This window comes from Notothenia coriiceps, unplaced genomic scaffold, assembly GCF_000735185.1.
Source record: "Notothenia coriiceps isolate Sejong01 unplaced genomic scaffold, NC01 NC01_scaffold00015623, whole genome shotgun sequence".
Classification (NCBI taxonomy): Eukaryota; Metazoa; Chordata; class Actinopteri; order Perciformes; family Nototheniidae; genus Notothenia; species Notothenia coriiceps.
The window spans coordinates 168,042-184,131 of record NW_011348324.1 but is presented as its reverse complement, the minus strand read 5'-3'; the positions used below and the strand labels follow the sequence as shown (position 1 = coordinate 184,131).

The 16,090-nt window shown below is 40.4% G+C and overlaps 3 protein-coding genes across 4 annotated transcripts; all 3 read left to right on the top strand.

Moving 5' to 3' along the window:
- The first annotated feature begins 362 nt into the window (after positions 1-362).
- slc25a34 (solute carrier family 25 member 34) lies at positions 363-6,506 on the top strand. The gene is made up of 6 exons (XM_010775288.1): positions 363-473; positions 865-1,615; positions 4,336-4,401; positions 4,876-5,028; positions 5,149-5,283; positions 5,623-6,506. Exons 2-6 carry the CDS (start codon positions 1,115-1,117, stop codon positions 5,797-5,799), a joined length of 1,032 nt encoding a protein of 343 aa, XP_010773590.1. The 5' UTR covers positions 363-473; positions 865-1,114; the 3' UTR covers positions 5,800-6,506.
- A 1,312-nt stretch (positions 6,507-7,818) lies between these two features.
- Positions 7,819-9,630, top strand: LOC104949011 (transmembrane protein 82-like). 2 transcript variants are annotated; one of them, XM_010775287.1, is made up of 3 exons: positions 7,819-8,377; positions 8,609-8,793; positions 8,963-9,630. In XM_010775287.1, the coding sequence occupies exons 1-3, from the start codon at positions 7,948-7,950 to the stop codon at positions 9,020-9,022; spliced, it is 675 nt and encodes a 224-aa protein (XP_010773589.1). In that variant the 5' UTR covers positions 7,819-7,947; the 3' UTR covers positions 9,023-9,630. The 2 variants fall into 2 exon arrangements, with proteins under 2 accessions (XP_010773589.1, XP_010773588.1); XM_010775286.1 differs by having other exon boundaries at positions 8,609-9,630.
- A 1,913-nt stretch (positions 9,631-11,543) lies between these two features.
- Positions 11,544-15,786, top strand: fblim1 (filamin binding LIM protein 1). Its single transcript, XM_010775285.1, has 8 exons — positions 11,544-11,697; positions 12,057-12,426; positions 13,137-13,306; positions 13,837-13,930; positions 14,023-14,192; positions 14,554-14,732; positions 14,896-15,016; positions 15,117-15,786. Exons 2-8 carry the CDS (start codon positions 12,081-12,083, stop codon positions 15,225-15,227), a joined length of 1,191 nt encoding a protein of 396 aa, XP_010773587.1. The 5' UTR covers positions 11,544-11,697; positions 12,057-12,080; the 3' UTR covers positions 15,228-15,786.
- The last annotated feature ends 304 nt before the right edge of the window (positions 15,787-16,090 follow it).

Below are 16,090 nucleotides of genomic sequence, written 5' to 3'. Positions count from 1 at the left end.
TTAATGTTTTATACAACAAAATGTCTGGTTAACATAAGAAAATAACTAAGTTAAACAAATAGTTCAGAGGTAAAACAGAGCACGGGTTTGTCTGTTTTGTTTCTGAGATTGTCCTCATTTATCTCCAGCGGATTAACCTTGTTCAGACACCTGAGAGTCAGTATCGTCTCCTTTCCCTCAGACAGTACCCCCCCTTGACCAACATTAACCTTTTACCCAGAGAGATCCCATAGGTCCAGTGCGGGGGCAGAGCGGAGCGGAGCGCTGTGATTGGTGCAGCCCAGGGAATGGGGCAACGCTGTGATTGGTGCAGCCCCGGGGATGTGATGACGTGACAGACAGCACGGAAACCGTATAGGCTCCGGTGAGATTTAAGGGGAGCGAACCTTGACAATGAATGTGCTGAGAACACATGTTTACAATGATGGGGGAGAGAGGAGGAATGGAGCTGCACAGGAGGATCACCAAAGACTGTGAGTTTCTGAATGAAGTATCAAGATTCAAGAGACATTTTCCAGAACTTTCAAAAGGCTCAGGAGAGTAGTTTGTTCTATTTGAGTGTGACTTGTACCGTGTTGGTTTAATGAAGTTAAAGGTTGGTTTGAATGAGTTTGACTATAGTTGCTGGTGGCTTGTGAGTGTCAGGTGAACTTCAGTGTGCGAGATCGTCTGCTCTTGAAGATGTCCTCTATCGTTTGTTCAGGTTTAGTGGCTTCAAATGGGCTAATACCTGAATGTTTCCATTCCAACACCTCACAGTCTGTCTCTTGAAGCACAAGCACTCTTTGTCCAGCCTTTTGTGAACACACCTGAACCTCACAATGATTATTTGTATAACTTACACATGAATACATTCTCTTGCAGATGGTGCCTCTGTTGAACAGACTGACAGTCAAGGAAGCTAATGAAAGCCTCTACAGAGGTACACCAATGCGCTCACTGACCTGCATTGTCGCAGGGGACACATACCAAACTTATGTTAGATCAGTTATCACAAAAGCTGATATCATCACTGACTTCATTGTCCTGTACTACGTGAGATACACAATCCCTGTTCCCTAACAAACTGATTAAAGGGGGACAAGTCACACTGGCAGGACACTCACTTCCAGGGATGACAGATGTTCAGCTGCTGAAACCTTCACCAGAAGAGTCTGTGTTTGGCGCCCAGCCTTCCCACAGGATGGCATCCACTGTGTCTGCGGAACCCCGCAGCACCCTCGGCCCCTCGCGGCCCCCTCTGGTCGTCTGGCCTCCTCTGGACTTTGCTCTGGGAGCTTTCTCCTGCTGCGCTGCCTGTGTCTTCACCAACCCCCTGGAGGTGGTAAAGACTCGTCTGCAGCTTCAGGGAGAGCTGCGTGCACGGGGGTCCTACCAGAGACACTACCGCGGGGCCCTGCAGGCCCTGTGGGTGGTGGGCCGAACAGACGGGCTCCGGGGCCTGCAGAAGGGACTCTCTGCCGGGCTGATGTACCAGGGTGTGATGAACGGTGTGAGGCTGGGCTCCTACTCATACTGTGAATCTCTGGGCGTCACCTCCTTCCACGGGGGGAGTCTGCTGTCAGGGGCTGTGGCCGGGGCCCTGGGGGCCTTCATTGCCTCTCCTGCCTACCTGGTAAGTTTACTACAGTTTCTTTCTTTAAAGCAACCTCTTTCAGAAGTTCCCCTCATCAAAGGATGCAGTTCTTGTGTGAGCAGTTTGAATTGAATTTTACCCTCTTCAGACTCTCTTGTGTATTTTGTGTTAAAGTTCAAGGTCATTTTTCTTGTCCCTCTAGTCTAGAGTCTAGGGGACAATTGTTTTGCTGCCAGGGTTCGCAAAAAGAAAACCTCATCGACAAGTCAACAAAATAAAACACAGAGCCAGAGCATAGAAATGGAAATTAATACACATCTACCTGAAGTCTTACTGCCCATTTTAATTACACATTATCAGTTTTTCTCTTTGGAAACCATTGATAGCTCCTGGTCACAATTGATCAGTATAGCTCAGCTCTTTTATGTTTTCGATTAAATCAGTATGTATTACAAGCCATTGTAGTGTATGCTATGTTGTGGCCAGCTACTGTATAACAAATGCATACCTAAAAGATGAATGTTACCGTTGAAGCATAATCTTGGGTTGTAGTTGTCTCTTTTTTGTAAACATTTGAAATAAGTCCTCTTAATGTTGGACAATATATCTGCCATGAGGTCATATGGGGGTTTCTGTGTGTGAACCCTTAAGGTAAAAAACTAGACGTAATGGGAAATTGAAACCCCATGTACCACAATGGTGGCTCCTTAAATTAGGTTACACTCCAACTGTAACACGTTAAAGAAAACCAAATAAATTAAATAATTAACAGCCACTGTGGTTAACCACTGACTTAAAGAAGGCGTGAGCTCATGTGAAAAGACGATATGTTTAATTAATTACTCTTTGTGTTAAGCTTCAGATAAATGATGCAAAAGGGTTTAGTGTAACACTCTTTTTACTCAAACAGACCATGTAGTTTGAATACACCTGTTCTATGACCTCAACCATCAGACCATATTTGCACCTGGTGTAGCAACAAAATGCATTTGTCAGCTTTGTAAACGCATTAGCGACAGCCACTATAAGTGAAGTTAGATTACACTGTTCATTTACGCACAATGCTTGCGTAACACGATAAAGCAAGAGCTGTCCAAAGGTCATTCATATCAGTCACTATTAGTCATAGTTTTTATGGTGCGTTTCTATAGTAAAGGAAAGGTTCAACTGTAAATCTGGATGATGCTCTTTCTATTTAAATCGCCTTAGAAAGTATTATTTTCAAGACCAGTACGGACAGGAGAAAAAATGGCGACTAACAATTTCAATGTACAAGTCGATCTAAGAGTTGTATGAAGTGAAGTTAGAAAAACGTTTAGACAGAACGATAACTTCTCTGTCACTAAAGGAAAATATAAAGAGGAAAGCTTCTAAAGGAGTTTAAAGAGGAAAACATGAAAACAACAGCAAATTATCTTTGTAAAATAAATGGGGACAGAAACACCTTCTATTACAATCTATTGAGATTTGAGTAATTAAGATGATATTCAAACCTGTGCATGATGTATAACATTTTAAATGGATTGGCCCATCCTCTGATCTGTGACTTTATGTACTCACTCAGTAAAGTCTATCAGATCCTCAAAAATACAGTTTTTTGTATTTTACTTGTGACCTGCCAAGGAACTACAAATGCAATTTAGTTTCAGGCTATGAAATTATGGTGGTAACTTTTATTTTTTTAACTGAACATGGTCCGTTTTGAAACAACCTAATAATAAATTATTTGGAAAAAGGTATAAAAATACATTTGGAAAAACTTAAATTAAAAGGTGACATTTCAAACCACAAGCATTTAGCTTCAACAAAGGTATTGTAACTCAACATAATGAGAGAAAGGAAAGCCAACAAGCTCGATTTCAAAGAGGTCTCAAATGTCCTACATCTATTTTAATCCAGCATGAGCGCTCGTGAGGGAAGAGACATTATATGGGTGTATGTGGTCAGCTTAATCACAGATAAGGTTTTAATGACATCTACTTTGGAAAGAATACAAGATAAAACTATGATATAAGGATGACTACTATACTTGTCCACATGGATGAGTAAAATATTTTTTGATTAACCACCGGCTCACATCCAGGTCCCCTTCAGCTTTAAGTACATCTATAAAACAAGACGAGACTCAAAATGTTTAGACATTCACACCTGTCTGTCTCTGTTTCTTGAATTGCAATTTATGAATGTCCTCTGCATGTCTTTTAAATCGGCAGGAGTCGTGTTGTTGTGATTCTTTCTCAGTTGTCAGTCAATACATTTGAACCATCTTTGCACCGTCATGGAAACGCAAACCAACCTTTTGCACCGTCATGGAAAGACAAAATAGTTTTGACAACACATTTGACTATATCTAGTTCACTAAATATACTCCACACTCCGCTTCCACCTACCCGCTGCTGCCAGAAATATACAGTATCGTGTGGCTGCTTGGTGCTGGCAGTGTTTGAAGGACGCAGGGCTGAAGGTCATTTTTATTGAAACTTAAGATCAACTGGAGAGCCATTTTGGTTTTGTGCATGATATTACTGCTGTTTGATCTTTAGGGACTCAATTGAGGACTACTGAGGAATTTATTTCTCGCAACAAGTTTATGTTATGTGACTCAAACCTGGTCATTATTAGCAGAGTTACCCGTCATTGTTGCATCTGACACGGACATTAACTGACGTATGGACAATAATTAGTCTGTTTTTTTATGGCCTAGGATTTAATATTGGCTGAATACTGATTAATCATTTGTGCTTCATTGTTCTCTACAGGTGAAGACCCACCTGCAGGCTCAGACTGTGGAGGCCATAGCAGTAGGCCACCAGCATAACCACCTGGTAAGACACATGAATACATTATTCGTTGTTTCATCTGAAAGGATGTCATAGTAAACATGTCATCAAATGCTTAGGAAAATAGTATGCGTTTTACATAAAAAATGAAAAGCCTTCTTTATTTTTCCTGTAATTTAGGAAGACAATGCGATAACACTATATCTAGATACTCTATATACTGATTTTAATGTCTGCAAGTTGTAGGGATGAATGAATACAAATACAGCTCTGATCACGAGATCCAGTGGTCTCAATGCCATCAAGAAACGTTTTTACACAAACGGCATTGCACTGCTGTTATAGTCAGACTACATACAGTGCGCTGATGTGAAACAATACATGCATTGGAAAAGGCTTTTCAATCCATTATTCAACATATTTCTATCAACATCTACCACCACATGATATACACCGTATCATTAAGTGCTATTATCTGTTACTTCCAGCACACCAATGCCTTTGTTTTCTTCTTTTCAGGGAGTGTCTGATGCCTTTGTTACCATATATAGAAGAGACGGTGTAATTGGTCTGTGGAGGGGTGTGAATGGGGCCGTGCCTCGGGTCATGATGGGATCAGCTGCTCAACTGGCAACCTTCACGTCAGCCAAGGAATGGATGTCACATTCCCAGGTAGAGGAGATAAACAGCTGACAGTTTTATAACACTTATTTAACAGTTGACGTGAATCCATCAGCCAAAAAGTAAAAAAGTCAACATCTGTTTGTAATCCATTTATTTTATTTTATGTAGTGGGTTAGTCCTAACAGCTGGCTCACGACTTTGATAGCCGCCATGATCAGCGGAATAGCTGTCGCCGTCAGCATGACACCTTTTGACGTCATCAGTACACGACTATACAATCAGCCCGTGGATGAGTTTCGTAGGGTGAGTTTAAATAACCTATGTTAAATCCTCGACTAAAGAAAGTCTTAGTTGATTAACACTCTTTTGTTGATTAATGAATTAGTTGATTTAATCAACAGATGTGTAACGCTTAGTTTCTCCGTAGAGATTTGTGCAAAACATCTATTTCAATTGTGTTTTGTGCTTCAAAGTAAATGAAAATAAATAATTTTGGATTAAAATAGCAATAGAATAATGACTAAATCAAATAGATGCTCTTTTCATAAAAATGTGTTATTGCGCTAAATAATGGCACAAAAACGTTTTTTGTAAGAATTCTGGCCAATCAAACTTAACACTGTTTTCTGATCCATCTTTCAGGGGCGTCTGTACCATGGATTTTCAGATTGTATGCTGAAGGTGTGCCAGGCTGAGGGCCTGAGGGGCTTTTATAAAGGCATGGGCCCTGTCTTCCTGCGCTTGGCCCCACACACAATGCTCAGCATGCTGTTCTGGGATCTGTTGAGGCAACAGACAGTGAAGGACCAACAGGGCTGAAACATCCTGAACCTCTGACTCCACTCGGCTACTCTAACCTTAACACTGAATATCGGACCTTCTCACAGACGAGTCATATCAATCTTGTCTTCTAACATCTTCTCAGAACAAGAATGAGCGTATTTTACGTGGAACAATTTAAGTGACACTCCCTGTGTTTGAAGAAAAGAAGACGGATCAGCATTAAATGCTTCATAAAGTTCGAAACATGTTGCACAAACTCAAACTAACATTTTCAGGGCTTCCTACAATTTCTTAAATATATTTAAATGTATGCTGTCAAACTACCAAGTTTTGCCTTTAATACCTCAAAATGAATTGCATGTGTCTGCTGGCAGTAAAGCTAAAAAGAGAGGAGTGAGAGTCCTGATGGCTCGCAGTCATATTAATTTAGTTCAGATAAAAACACAAGCCTGGATTATTAAAACACAAGCTCTGTATTATATGTATCTCCCAGTGTGGCTGCCGTGATTTGTTGCAGGTTAAATCATTCTATTTGCCTTGTCTGTTAAATGTGAGAAAAAAACATCGGATGGGAATGTTTTTATTTGCTGACGTATCAAATTGAGGTTTTTATGTACAGAATTGCAACCTAAAAATACTTCAAGCCTTTGAATATTAACAATAATAAGTGGTTTTGTATATATAAAATGTATTTAATAAACTCGTTTTTTTGTATCCTCTTGGACATAATTGCAGCATCTTTTAATTACTTAATATCTAAGATGCATTGTAAGCAAAGGATGATTCTATTTCATCTGGTTAAACAGGGATCTGTTAGCCTAGTTTTTGAGAGGATTTCAGCCTCTTTGATCAGCAAATGATTAGAATGACGACGAACAAACTCCAATCACATTTGACCTTTGGACCTTAAACATGGAGCTCAGTAAGGGGAGGAAATAAAGGCAGCGTGAAGGTTTGGCACTCAGCATTAACTAACTTGTAGATTCTAAACAGGTTTTTAGATTGAAAAGCATGGGTGGGTGATCATAGCACGGTATCTACTGTATATTATAAGGAAACCATAAAAATGTTCTTTCCCTTCTCCTGGATCCTGGGAATTTTTGAATGGATTATTTTAGATTCCAACCCACTAGACTGTTTCTTTCAAGGTGAGTTGATCATATGTTTATATCTTCAGCGAAATAAAAATCAGACTTTGGGTAGAGTACTTTCTTTGTATACTTATTTTTTGGCTGTGGTGTTACTTATGCTTCAAAGGTATTGTGGGTGCCTGTGGTATAGCAGTGCTGTGCAACTTGTTGAGAGTCTACAACTTTATTCAAACATGCAGGTGAGTTATTTGAAAGGAGAAAACTGTGTATTGTATGTATGTGTTTATATGTGTGCATTTTTTGTCTGATTACCCCCATCCACACAGTGGTTCTGAGACTGAAACTGAAAGCAAACAGGACTCCTCCTCAACTGGCAGTCGTCTGAGAGGAAACTGGACCACATCTCTCCAGTTCTGGTTCCTGACGGTCCTTCTGTCTCTGGTGGGATCGAGGGTTTCCTCTCTGATCGTGCTGGAGTTTTCTCTCAGAGCTGTTTCTTCCTGGGCAACAGCACGACTGGTGAGTGTCCCAAACACATGAACAGATAACGCATTGATTTAGACTTGTTATGTGTATGTGTCTTCTTTTAGGGGGGCATTATTGCTCTAACAATATAAAATAATATATCATATTTATTTTTTATATATTGTTTGAAAAATAGGTTATGCTTATGTTTCTCTGTAATTTCAGTTCATTCTGCTCTAAGATAAATGATCTTAGGTAAATGATAAAGTACTTTTAAGTAGTTTTTTATTCACACAGAGTTGAACTGAATATGGCTTTACCATGTGTTTATTTAACTTTTTATTAAATGACCAGAAAACATGCTTTATTGTGTTTTTTGTGATTTTTAAATATAATAATAGTAGATTACTTTTGTATCGCGCCTTTCAAGGGACCCAAGGCCACTTTACATGGTGAACAAACAAACAAACAAACAACCAAAGGGGAATATAATAAAGTAAAGCATTTAATAAATAGCAGTAGGAGTGGAAGCAGGGGGAACAATGTGAAATGACACCCTACCACAGTGTTCAACATGTAGATATTTCCAATGCTTGTCTAACCTATTTTCATCCAAACTCCTAAACCAATGTTAACTCAGGATGCTGATGGCAGAAGCCTGGAGCAGCTGCTGATCCAGAGCCAGTTCACTCTGGGTTGTGGGCTCTCCTGTGCTCTGGGCTACCTCCATCAGGGGGCTCCACACAGCTCCCTCAGCCTCTTTCTGGCAGCTGCTCTCAGCTGGGCACTGGCAAGTGTCAGCCACAGTCTGTGGAGCCATGTGGCCAGACTCTACCCACTTCATAGCACAGAGCTTCACTGTGGGAAGTGCATCACCCTCCTGGCCTCCGGACACACCATACTGGCTTCACTGCAAAGAGCGGTCGTCTTGGTCTTCGCTCTAGCAGCTGTGGCTTCCACCGCCACGGTTTATGACCACTTCCTGTCCCAGAAGGATGCACTCAAGTTTTGGACTCCATTGACGCTTTGCTACTCCATCCTGGTGGTCTACGTCCAAGGTGATTGTCTAGCCTTGTATAGAGGTCAGGAAAATGGTCTTTAAGAAGATTTCTCGTTTTCTTTAATGAGATCAGATAACCTTGTTTAATATTGTGCATTTCTAACAGTAGGCCATAAGGGATACACCTAAAAATCGCACAGATAAAACAATACATGGAAAATTAGGTTATAGAATACCACAAAAACACAATAATGAATGTTGTATACGTTTTGTTGTTTATTTTGCACAGAGGATCAGCATCGTAAGCCCGGCACAGAAGCTCTGTTTCACACTGTGGTGCTGCGGCTGGGAGCCCTGCTGGTGCTGGTGCTGACCGTGGGCAACTGGTCTGATGTGCTCCACGTCCTCATCACTTTTCTGGGGGAAGCGGTCAGCCTGCTGCCCTCTCAGGATCTGCTGAGAGCCTCGTTACAGGTCTGTGTGAATAAACTCTTCACTCAGGGATTTTACATATTTGATGTTCCCTTTTTGGACTGCGATTTATCGAGTATAACTATTTCTCTATTAAAGAACTGTTGTGCGACTTGTAAGTAATTTTAAGAAATCTGAAAATTACATTTATTTTGTCATGCTTCACTTTTAGGAAGAAGAAGCTACGAAGAAAATATCAACCGAACTTAAATCACAAAATGAAGGATCGTAGGATGGACACATCATCAGATGACAGTTGATGGAGCGCCCAAAATCTATCACGAAACCGGACACTACCTCGAATTTCAATGAATCCTAATAACACTGTTTACATAATAAAAGAATACACACTTGAAGGCACTAATTGTAGACTAACTGTTATTGGTATTATTTTTTTTAAACAGAAGGCAAGAGGAGGATTTTGCACCATTTAGCTGCTGCTTTTCAGTATTAAAAGGAAGATGTTTCTGTTATTATTGATACTTTTGTTATGATAAAGGGATTGTCGAGTTGCTTATTAAATATATTGCATTACAGATCATTTTTCTATTGTAGCAGCATAATTGTACCAAACAGACTTTTAAAAGTTATTTGATAAGAACAAAGATGAGCAGAAAGCTGATGAAATGTCCACACCAATGCCCACACCAAGACCTCCACCGCTTCCCTCGTGTTCAATGGTGCCAAGGTTCATACAACAGCATAAAGTACAGTATGTGGGGCAGAGCAACAAAAGCAGATCTTCCTAACTGTGCGTCTGCACACATTTTTGGTCAGGGATTGTAAATATTTTACAATTAATAAAGTAGCCTTTTTTTATGCATTTTTGACACACTAATTATACTTATTACGTATATTAGATCTTCTAAACAACTTCACACTTTGAAGACATTATTTCAGAAACACTTCCTTTATGAATAAAACCTTTAAAATATTTTTGATGAGTAGCACAGAAATTGGAGAGTAGGTACATTTTAAACATAAGGGTGCCGTATTGGTACCAAATATCCAATTACAGGAACCATAAGTCACTAGTTAAAGGGACACTCCACTAATATTCCACATGATATGAGTTACTCGTCAACGTAAGAAGTATGATGCAGAAGTAAATTATATCCTGTGCCTTTGAAAGGAACTTTGTAAACTATTTTTGGAAGGGGGGACGTCCTATGAAAGACCAGTTGCATTTTGGAGAATGCAGTCTTGGTTTTTGGCTGTAGACCCTTAGAAGGGACATTATCTTGGCCTCCAGCTCTCACCATTTCCCCAAACTTTATTACTGAAGTACTTCGATGCATGTTACTCAAAGCAGTAATCCTGCTCTCACTTGTGGTGTTTGGCTAAACTAACAGCGTTTCTCCTTGAGAAGTATTGGTTCTACCCCTGCAGATGTTTGCAATCAGGAAATCAACATCAACAACATGCAATCATCATTGTTTTTATATCTACTGGGCCTCTTCCTGTTGCTTTCTCTTCATTTCCCTGCATTCTGTATCCATTGTTCTCACCGAAGTAGACACAAAACTCCGGATTAAAGTAAAACGTTATTTTGGGATGCTGGAAAGTGAACTGAAACTTAATTCTGTAGACGCATTGAGGAGGTTCAGAGGGTTTAATGAGGATCTTGGCTGTAGGGGGGGGCGGAGCGTAGAGGTCTGGGGATTGTGTCATCGGTAGGCATGCTCCCTCCTGCAGCCGTGACATCACCGCAGCATTCCTTTCCACAGAGCAGGAACAACAGAGACCCCCATCACTCCCCTCAGCCCGTCTCCTGTTAACCCTCTCTCACTCTTCTTCCACTCTGACCCACACCGATCACTTTTATTCTCACTCCATCCTCCCTTTTGAGCGTAGAGGGTTTGCCTCAGGAAGCCCATCCCAATATTTGCTGATCAGCAGACCTGATATGTTTCTCTAGTGGAGGGCAGCAAACACAACAAAGCAGCTTTTTCAGAGCTCTCACAGACATCACTCAATGCCCCCCCCCCATCCTCTCCTAATACACCAATATCTCCTCCTGCACAATGCCCTGATTCATTGCACTGTAATGCTGCTGCTGCTCCTATACGGCCGCCTTCAACCACGAAAGCTCCACCAGGAGAGTCTGATGAAGCCCCCCCACATATTATCAGACGTCGGTGGTGCACAAATGGAAGCAATGCCATGTGACACTGATAGTGAGTCAAGGCTTAAGTGATATAATGTAGTGGGGGAAGGGAAGAAGGAAAGAGGGAGAAGAAAAAAGGAGGCAGACTCAATGAGGGAGGTCGGGAAAATAAAGCTGACAGAACAATAAGGCAGAGCTGCACAGGAGAGAGAAAGAGGACAGTGAGATAGAGAGTTGCTGGAAAAGGCAGGTACAGTCACATCCTGCTGGCATGCAAAAAGATAAAGAAGTGGGAGGTGGCTGGTGCCTATCTAAGGGCAAAAACCTTATGAGATACTCTGTGATACTGTATATTACATTGTAAAAAAGTCTGACTGTGTGTTTTTGTTGGATTGCCCAACTGTTGCATGACTCTCTTTGTGTGTCTTTGTGCATGTGTGTGTGACTGTGTTGGTGTGTGTGTGTTTGTGTGAGTCAGCCAAGTTTTCATAATGCATGAATGTGTCGTTTTGAATGTGTTTTTTACTGCACTTTGCTCGAGATTAACTGTTCACCTTTTACGGTCGGGAGGGGAGGAGGTATTGTCATTCGGCCAGAGAAGGAGGAGGGGTCGACGGACGAGAGAGTTGGAGGGAGGTGCAGAAGGAAAAGGAGTGGCCTTCTGCTGATAGTCGCCCGAGTAAAGCCTTCTCTCAGTGGCAGCTCACAGGAGGGAAAACAAACCAGAAGTTCTGAGATACAGAGCAGGGAAGGAGAAAGAAGAAAAGACAGAGCTGTCTTCAATCCGCATTTTCTCCCAGGTATGTAAGGGCAGCTTACAGACAGAGTGAGTGGGTTTTAAGAAAACTGTTGATCCAGGTTTGTGCTTTCTGCCTGTAGAACCATTCATTTTGACTAATGAGAGCTGTAAGTGTGTGAGTTTACCCCTCTGAAGTGAGAGAGAGCACTCCCACAAAGTTGACTGAGAGGATGTGTACAATTATTATTGAGATAATAGGGACACAATGCCATGGCCACTATTGGTATGCTGTTTTTCTCACACTCCAAGGTACCTAAACAAATGAAGTCATGTGTTGAGTCTGTGAAGTGTTTCTGAAGGACTATTGAACATTACATATGGCAAGCAATGTACATCATACTTGTTCTGTCCTCCTTTTAGGCTGTGTGTGGGTTGTATACAGCCATGGCATCAGCAGCTACATCAAAAAGGTTGGTGTCCTCTGTCTTCATCACTCTGGCGCCTCCTCACCGAGCCACTGTGACACCGCAGCAGCCCGTCCTCAAAGCTCACAGCGCCCCGGCCAGAGACAAGCCTCAAACTGCTGTACGAGTCAGCCCAAGTGACAACATCCCCGTCAGCAGACTTAAGAAAGAGGACAACTCACAGTCTGAGTCTGAGGGCAGTTTAGAGAGCAAAGGCCAGACTCGTCAGGAGGCCTCAGTTAGACATTCAGACCCCAAGAGCCCCAAACCTGCCCAACCTGAACCCAGCAGAGGAAAGATTCAAGAAGATGAAAGAGGGCCTGCAGGTATTCATGATAATATATTTGTATCAGTGTAAACTATTGTTTTGCAAGTTTTAGACCTTTCTTTCCAAAATCTCAGAACCATCAGCAGCATACTAGTTACCTGGTTCTGTGTCAAGTTTTTAACTTTCCAACATTCATCTGACAAAGTTATAACAATGTAATGCTAATCGGTGAAATCATAGCTCTTTTCTCACACTTAAGTTCTATATCTAAGGAACAGCTGCTACCGATCTTCTTGAAACATGCAGACATTTTTTCACTTTAGTTTGACTATGAGGAGCAAAACACTTATTTAGGAGGCATAACTTCATAAGCATCTTTTTCTCACTTTATTTTATTTTCTCTTTTGTGATTAGCACTTTTTTCTCTTTTCTTTCTTCTCTAATTATTTTGTGGGTGGGTGGCATTTTCTGTATGTATGCACATGTATATATATTTGTGTATAATATTTTGATTTTCTTATTACAACTATCCTCAGTTCTAACTTGAAAAAGATCCATGACATGTCACTTGTTAGACGCTTTTATCCAAAGCGACTTGCATACTCAATACTGTAGACAATCCCCACAGGAGCAATTTGGGGTGAAGTGTCTTGCCCAGGGACACAACGACATGCTGACTGCAGTGGGGTTTGAACCTGTGACCCCCTGACCCGAAAACCAACGAGATCCTACAAATTACTAAAAATAATATTGTTTCTTGCCAAACAGAGCTCTTCCCTGCTCCTCCTCCTGATGCAGCACTTCCTTCATCTTTGGGAACATCGCTCTCTGAAGAATCAGCACTTCCTCCACCTCCACCTCCACCTCCACCTGCACCTGCACAGACGCCTCCCTCCAGCTCTCTGACCCCAGGCCAGCAGCCCATTTACAACAGAGAGGTATGCACACCTCTGTCACATTTGCATCACTAAAACGTTCATGTCGACCACTGTCATTTACTGTTTTAAACACAAAACTTCACTTAAAAAAAACCCACCAGTATTGAAGGATTACAACTGTCGATATAAGTATTTACTATGCATTGGTTTCAATGCATAATCTTCAAACACAAAGAGTGATACTTAAAAAAAAAACTTAAATAAAAGCACTTTCCAAAATGTAGATATCTTCATGATAATGTTTGGTTCTCATTAATGACAGATTAATGAGATACTTGTATACTCCAAATCTTGTAATTATAATTACTTGTAAATCCTCAAAAGGCATTTGTTTCTGCAAAGTTGATTTTATTCTACAACCTCCTATCCAGTTTGACCTCTATGAGGTTATGTCTTCCTTTACCTTTCTACTAGCATCAACCATGAACACTTTCTGTTATTGTTTTTAAATCAAGCATTTTATAAATAGTGCCAACTTCTGCTCCAGGTTACAGTTGACTTGTACATTAAGCATGCACCTTTCATTTAAGGTGGAAACAAGCACACCATCTAGTGGGTTAAAACAAGATGAACAATCCCATGGGATCCAAAATAATGGGCAAGACACGAGCAGGGAGAGTAGAGGTAATGTGATCTCTATTTACACACTCTTCCACTTTGACAATACACATATTATTATGAGCCGCTTTGACATTTGATGTTTGTGTACTCTGCAGAGGTGTGTGGCTTCTGCAGGAAACCTGTGGCTCTATCTGAACCCGCAATAGAGGCCTTGAACAGGACGTACCATGATGGTTGCTTTCAGTGTAGATCTTGTCACATTCCCCTGGCTGGTAAACAGTACTACAACAAAGCAGGAATCCCCCTCTGTGAAGACTGCTACCAGGTAGATACTGCCCTGCACGATTGATTGTTTTTGGATTCTTATTTACTTCTAATCATTCATGCTTTACGTTAATGCTAACTGTTCTCTTAAGACTTCTTTGATGTTTTACATATTTGAATAGGGGTGTTTCCATACCTTCCAGGTGGCTATAGTTAGCTTGCACAGAATTGAAGATTATCCAACGTGTCACCTGTTGTTAATAATGTTGTGTTATCATTGCATGGTGTGGTAAAAAACAAATAAAATATGAGATTCAAAAACCGTACATATGATATTTAAGTGGTTTGGTTAAACAGTAGAATTTTTGTATTATTATTTTGTGAGAGAAGTGTATTCCATAACCCTTTTTTCTCTCTCTTAGGCTAGTCTGGAGCTTTGCTGGGCCTGTGGGGAGGTTATCACAGATCATGTGATCCGTGCACTGGAGCGAGCGTACCACCTTTCTTGTTTTACCTGTGCAACATGTAAACAGGAAATTGGAGAGCAAGCTTTTGCTCAGGGAGAAGTTGGGGAGGTGTATTGCCTCCGGGACTATTACAGGTATGATTGTTAAAATTGTGTCAAGCAAATCGCATGGAAACAATCCACAAGCTCACCTTGAGTATTGATGACTTTAAACTGGCTTTGTTTAAAAGGTGCTATGCAAATGAAGTTGCCTCGACTTATCTAATATTATTTTCTCTCTAAAATGTTGTCCATAAAGGAAGTATGCTCCAAAGTGTAATGCCTGCAACAAGCTAATCATTCCAAAAGAAGATGGTACTGACAGCTATAATGTTCAATGCCTGGGAAACTCATACCATGAGAACTGCTACAGATGTGAGGTAGGAACACAGTGTGTAGCAAACTGTACTGTACACAATGACCGGTGTGCAAACACACATTAATCATCATCAGTGGATAAGTCTTTCTTATCGTCTGCAGGTGTGTGTCATCCAGCTCTCTCCTGAACCAAATGAACGCGGCTGCTATCCATTGGAGGGGAAGTTGCTCTGCAAAACCTGCCATCTGAACCTGGTTTCTGGCCAGCACTAACACTGGCCTTGGAGCCGAGACAAATGAATGAAAAAATGTCACCACTCCAGGTTTAAAAATAATAGGTGACTTTGCATGTGCATTTTACTCTGGATTGCAAATGTCACACATATTTTTCCACAATGAAATATGTTTGTTTTTTCTTTCTTATTTTGGATTTTTTTTTATTACAATATATCGTGCTTTCTGAAAATCCTCCTTTTCTTATTTTATACTTGATACATTTGCACTCAATAAAATACAAAATGCACCAAATATATTTATGCAACAGCCTTTTCCAAAATGTACGGCGAGCATTATTTGAGTTTTTTGTAAAAATCTTAATCAGTATAGGCCTAGTGTTTCTCAATCACATTAACCCTTTGTATCAAAAAAAACTTTAAAAAAGTAAACTAATATATTTTATCTAGAGGCAGGCTCCAACATCTCCAACATGATATTAGCTAAATACACACATACACTTTAATTAAGGATAACAATGGGAAAGAAGATTAACATTTAACTCACAACTGTTATATTGGGGAGGAAATTGACCACGGATATTAGAGCTTGAATAAAATAAAGTGTAACAGATACAATAGCATATCTTAAAGCAATTATTATGGACCAACACTTGAAGATGCTTTTGATGTGACTTCATTTAGAATATATGAAGATTTTTTACGGACCATATATGTTGTACTTTTGCCTGAAAAATAGAACTATTCACACTGAATTGATGTTTCAAGGTTAAAGTCTAATTCAGATCCCAGCTGAAATGTCTCGTTATTTATGTTCTGTATAACAAAATTACATTTGTGTATAAATATATTTCTTTGTATCAGACACATATTAAAACATTTTCTGTAAAAAAAATAAAAGCA

Coding starts and splice junctions, on each gene's coding strand:
- LOC104949011 (XM_010775286.1), top strand. CDS start 7,948: ATGTTAACTCAGGATGCTGATGGCAGAAGCCTGGAGCAGCTGCTGATC. Junction 8,378..8,608: donor CCTGGTGGTCTACGTCCAAG/GTGATTGTCTAG, acceptor TATTTTGCACAG/AGGATCAGCATCGTAAGCCC.
- slc25a34 (XM_010775288.1), top strand. CDS start 1,115: ATGACAGATGTTCAGCTGCTGAAACCTTCACCAGAAGAGTCTGTGTTT. Junction 1,616..4,335: donor TTGCCTCTCCTGCCTACCTG/GTAAGTTTACTA, acceptor TGTTCTCTACAG/GTGAAGACCCACCTGCAGGC. Junction 5,284..5,622: donor CCGTGGATGAGTTTCGTAGG/GTGAGTTTAAAT, acceptor TCCATCTTTCAG/GGGCGTCTGTACCATGGATT.
- fblim1 (XM_010775285.1), top strand. CDS start 12,081: ATGGCATCAGCAGCTACATCAAAAAGGTTGGTGTCCTCTGTCTTCATC. Junction 13,307..13,836: donor AGCCCATTTACAACAGAGAG/GTATGCACACCT, acceptor CTTTCATTTAAG/GTGGAAACAAGCACACCATC. Junction 14,733..14,895: donor TGCCTCCGGGACTATTACAG/GTATGATTGTTA, acceptor TTGTCCATAAAG/GAAGTATGCTCCAAAGTGTA.